Source organism: Octopus bimaculoides, chromosome 29, assembly GCF_001194135.2.
Source record: "Octopus bimaculoides isolate UCB-OBI-ISO-001 chromosome 29, ASM119413v2, whole genome shotgun sequence".
NCBI classification, from domain to species: domain Eukaryota; kingdom Metazoa; phylum Mollusca; class Cephalopoda; order Octopoda; family Octopodidae; genus Octopus; species Octopus bimaculoides.
In genome coordinates, this window is record NC_069009.1 from 3,798,042 (window position 1) to 3,803,301 (window position 5,260).

The 5,260-nt window shown below is 39.2% G+C and overlaps 1 protein-coding gene across 1 annotated transcript in view; it reads left to right on the forward strand.

Annotated features, from left to right (window-relative positions):
- Window positions 1-4,079, forward strand: part of LOC106879554 (phosphatidylserine synthase 2) — a 118,022-nt gene extending 113,943 nt beyond the window's left edge. Inside the window, exons 13-14 of the mRNA XM_052977871.1 lie at window positions 579-627; window positions 4,042-4,079. Coding sequence (XP_052833831.1) covers window positions 579-627; window positions 4,042-4,048 — 56 coding nt within the window. The 3' untranslated portion in view covers window positions 4,049-4,079. The remainder of the gene's footprint in view (window positions 1-578; window positions 628-4,041) is intronic.
- The last annotated feature ends 1,181 nt before the right edge of the window (window positions 4,080-5,260 follow it).

Here is a 5,260-nt window from a genome sequence, read left to right on the forward strand (position 1 = left end):
CATTTGAGTGTGATCGTTGCCAGTGCCGCTGGACTGGCTCCTGTGCAGGTGGCACGTAAAAAACACCATTTTGAGCATGGCACGTAAAAGCATCCACTACACTCTTAGAGTGGTTGGTGTTAGGAAGGGCATCCAGCTGTAGAAAGTCTGCCAGATCAGATTGGAGCCTGGTGCAGCCATCCGGTTCACCAGTTCTCAGTCAAATCGTCCAACCCATGCTAGCATGGAAAGCGGACGTTAAACGATGATGATGATGATGATCACTGCCTTGTTTCTCTGAGATTTTGATGATGTGATTGCTTATTTTGTAGAATAACATTGTAGCATAGGTGTGAGAGGCCAGATCTAGCTGATTTTGAACATAAAACAGGTTGAATATTACGGCTGGTTTAAAAGATAGAGGGTTAAATGAAGATTTTAGCTAGAAATGGCAGCAATTACACTCAAAATATAACAGCATTTCTAACAGAGTTTTGGTTGAGAGTAGAATCTTTTGTGACCAGAAAGTGTTTGAATGGTTTATGTTGCTGTTATACCAGGTCTTGTAATAATAATGTTTTCTCTCTCTCTCTCTGCAGAAAGGGTATATCCCAATCAGCGCTACCATACCGTCGCTCAGTGCCAACAGTAAGTATACAAAGTGGATTATCTTTTACATGTTGATAGGCGTAGCTGTGTGGTTCAGTCCCATTGCGTGACACCTTGGACAGGTCTTTTATATCTTTCAAAAGAACTACTTTGAATTCAAGTTTGCTACTTGACAACATGAAGCTGGTACCCAGTTTTCATCCATAGTGCAACATTTCAGAAAATTGAAGTGGTGAAAAATGGGGAGGAAAAAGAAAAAAAATCTCCAAAAATTCACTGCTCAGATATGTAAAATAATGTCTGTGTAGGGTGTCCATATAATATTTGGAGGGTCCACACGGGCTAAATAGCAAATTTGGGATACACTGGTATTTTAAGGGTTCACGAAAAAAACTTTTACTTTAGATATATTGATTGCCTTTCTGGCATTCAATACATCTAAAGCAAAAGGTTCTTTCTGCTTTACATAGTTTAATGTTTCCAGCCACTGAAACCTGTTCTCTCAGACAATTTACTATTGCCAACCTACAAAAGTTTGTGTGAAAAGCAAAATAGAAATTTTGAAAGGAATATCTATAAAACTAGTTTTCAAATATTGAATGGCTATGGGGGTCCACCAGAATAGATTAGTAGCCAAAGAAGTCCACGGGTAAAAAAAATAGTTGAGGACCACCAGTGTAACTCAATTGCTTACACAGTAAAATTCCATGTGGTTTGGTTGGGTGTCTACAGGTGGGTTACTCTTTTACTTGTTTCACTCATTTGACTGCGGCCATGCTGGAGCACTGCCTTTAGTCGAGCAAATCGACCCCAGGACTTATTCTTTGGAAGCCTAGTACTTATTCTATCAGTGTCTTTTGCCGAACCTCTAAGTTACGGGGACGTAAACACACTACCATCGGTTGTCAAGCGATGTTGGGGGGGACAAACACAGACACGCAAACATATACATGAGTGGTTGGCGTTAGGAAGGGCATCCAGCTGTAGAAACTCTGCCAAATTAGATTGGAGTCTGGTGTAGCCATCCGGTTGCACCAGTCCTCAGTCAAATCGTCCAACCCATGCTAGCATGGAAAGCGGACGTTAAACGATGATGATGATATACGACGGGCTTCTTTCAGTGTCCGTCTACCAAATGCACTCACAAGGCTTTGGTTGGCCTGAGGCTATAGTAGAAGACACTTGCCCAAGGTGCCACGCAGTGGGACTGAAGCCGGAACCGTGTGGTTGGTAAGCAATCTACTTACCACACAGCAACTCCTACGCCTAGGTAAAGAAAGCGTTAATTCACACAGCCATGGCTTTACACCGATAACGAGATTTAGTTTTGCTGGAAATGTAGTGTGGGGAGATGGTGATGTTAATGTTCAGGTCATTATGATGTCATTGAAACTAACCCCAGCTCTCTGAAATATTGTGTTGAGCTTAGTTTTTCTGAATGACTTGCTCATTAACTGGAGTTGCTTGTTAGTGGACTCTAGTCTTAATTATTGTTTGGTAATTATGATACATTGTCTAGAGCAGGGGTTGCCGAACTGAGGTAAATTACCCCAAGTGTGGTAAAAATGAAATTCTTGTGGGTAATGACTCATTAGACATGTCTTTATATTGGAGACCGAATCCAAGACAAGATGGCTGCCATTTCAAAGTTAGCTTTATCTTTGGAAGATTGAAAATATTACTTTTGACAACATCAAGAATACAGTTAGAAAGCATCTTATTTCTTTATTGCCCACAAGGGGCTAAACATAGAGGGGACAGACAAAGGGGCTAAGTCGATTACATCGACCCCAGTGCGTAACTGGTACTTAATTTATCAACCCCGAAAGGATGAAAGGCAAAGTCAACCTCGGCGGAATTTGAACTCAGATCGTAACAGCAGACAAAATACTGCTAAGCATTTCGCCCGGCATGCTAACGATTCTGTGATTACTTTCCAGATTTTGAGTCACATACTGTCTGTTGGGTTGTAGATGCCTTTAAATGTGAAATTGCTGATGTTCCAGAAGAGTCTCAAGGGACAGCAGACACTTTTTGAACTTCAATTGAATAATGAAGCACATATTGCATTTGAAAATAAAGCAAATCTGTCACATTTTTGGATGTCAACTGTTGCAAAATTGTGCATGAGGAGGCAGTCAAAAAAGTTGTTTCCTTGCAACAACCTGCCTTGGCAGACAAGCATTTTCTACCCTGATTAATATAAAAAGAAAGCAGATTAATTAATTGGACCCCAAAGACTGCATCAAAATGCTCCAGTTTTGGTGTAATTGTAATAAAAATGAAACCTGAAGTGAAAAAGTTTCTAGGAAAATCCTTTTGGTTCATAATAAGGATATTTGATTTATTATATAGCATTTTATACTTTCCATATTTGTAATAGATTCAACAGACCTTTTGAATTCAAAGAATTGTATTTCTTCTGAATCGAGGGGTGTAACATCAGCGTAAATAAATATTTTGGGGTAATTGGTTAAAGTTCCCTGACCCTTAGTCTAAGGGTAGAGATAATTTTAATAATTGAAAATTTGTTGTATGGTATTTGATACACTTTGTCTATAGAGTATAGTAGCTTAGAACTCCCTTTGGATGTCCTCCCTGGTTGAGTGAGTCATTAGGGGATCAGGAGTGTCCCTGTCATTCAACATTGATCACAGTTTGAGTGGCTAGACTTGAAACTCTCATTATTTAGTTATTGATATTAAAAGAGGTATAAAAAAAAACCGCTTGCTTCAGGCTGTGGCGATGAAGGGTTTAGTCAAATTAATCCCAGTACTTTTAAGTTTGGCACAGACTTCCCAATGCTGCTGTCTACTAGGGTCATATAGAAGGAACATTTACCAAAATTTTTATTAGCGGAAGAATGATTATTAGAGTTTCCCACTAATAGTAAAGATAAGATTTAGATGCAGTGAGGTGGCAGGGTGATAATATATATATATATAATGCACAGCATTAAATGAAAGATTTAATAATAAGTTTAATTATTACAAAGCCTGGCTGTAAGTGAAATTAGGATGTAAACACATTTGTTCTATGCTTTTATAATGTGTGGGGGAAAAGAGGTGATGTTTATTCCCACTTAAATGTGTTTGTTCTGTTAGAACAAGCTATACTGCAGTAGATCCCATGAGAGAAATGCACTCTTGTTTATATTGATAACAAGGAGACAAATGCCCAAATCACCAGATCACAGAATGTTGGACTTGTTGGTGGTGGATTCTTGACCGCTAGAGACAGTGGTGACTCATCTCCCTGCCAGCAATATATATATATGGTGAACACTGGTAGAGAATTTGCTTTGATGAATTCCAATTGACCCAAGCAAGGATGGAAACAAGCGCATTAAATGAATCGTCATAATATAGAATAGTTACACTATCACTGTTGTACATTTAAAGCTGTCATCTGTGTGTATCTGTTATCACTTATCTTTAATGTTTGTTTCCACAGTGGTTGAAACTGTCATCAGATGATGTTAAGGAACAGATCTATAAACTTGCCAAGAAGGGTTTGACGCCGTCCAAAATTGGTAAGTATATTTATCAAAACAGAAGACTGGAAAAATTTGGTATAGTTTCAATTGTAGGTTATATTGCATTACAAGTTACAAAAGTATATACATCTAGCAAAAAACATGTATAGAATCTTCTATCTGTAATTCTTCAAAGATTCAATAAGTAATATACATTGTGAACGTGCAGGTGTTACTTCACCCTTATACACACACACACATCGAGAGGTGATGTTTATTCCCACTTAAATGTGTTTGTTCTGTTAGAACAAGCTATACTGCTGTAGATCCCATGAGAGAAATGCACTCTTGTTTATATTGATAACAAGGAGACAAATCCCCACCATCTCCAATGCCCAAATCACCAGATCACAGAATGTTGACCATCCTTGGACTTGTTGGTGGTGGATTCTTGACCGCTAGAGACAGTGGTGACTCATCTCCCTGCCAGCAATATATAGAATGTTCCAGAACAGGCACTGGTTTTGTGATTAGCCAGTGAGCTAATGGCATAGATGCAGTAAGTAGTGGGGAGATAAATCTCCATCAGTTCTCAACTTGATGTATTTAGATTTTTATCTGAGGTGAATGACTAGCCGTTTGTATTTGATCCAGGTCCCTGGTGGGACAGAGTGGGCATCATAGTGAAGAGGGTATGCAAGGTAGCTAATTCTAAGTAGTTGAAAGAGAAGTCATCTTAACCTCTGTCTCACAAGAAGCTCTTGTAGACCAGTTTCATTGGATGACCTCTTATCATTTAATTGTTTAAGTTGGTTTGTTGCCATGTAGGGGGCACCACCACGAAGGCCTTAGTCAAACAGCTCAACGCCTTATGGTTGGAAAGCAAACTTAATATTACTTACCTGCATTTACACCCAGGTGTTTTTGAACCCAGCGACTTATATCGATTATCACTTAACCACAGCACAACCTCTTCACTTGTACCTTTAATAATTGTCTTATTACCCAGGATAGCACGCTTGACAAAATGCTTGGCAGCATTTTGCTTGTCACTACATTCTGAGTTCAAATTCCACCAAGGTCTACTTCGCCTTTCATCCTTTAGGGGGTCAATATAATCAACTAGCACCCCTCCCCTAAAATGTTGGGCCATGCACCTATAGTAGACAGGATCGTTATTAAGGTGGTGAGCTGGCA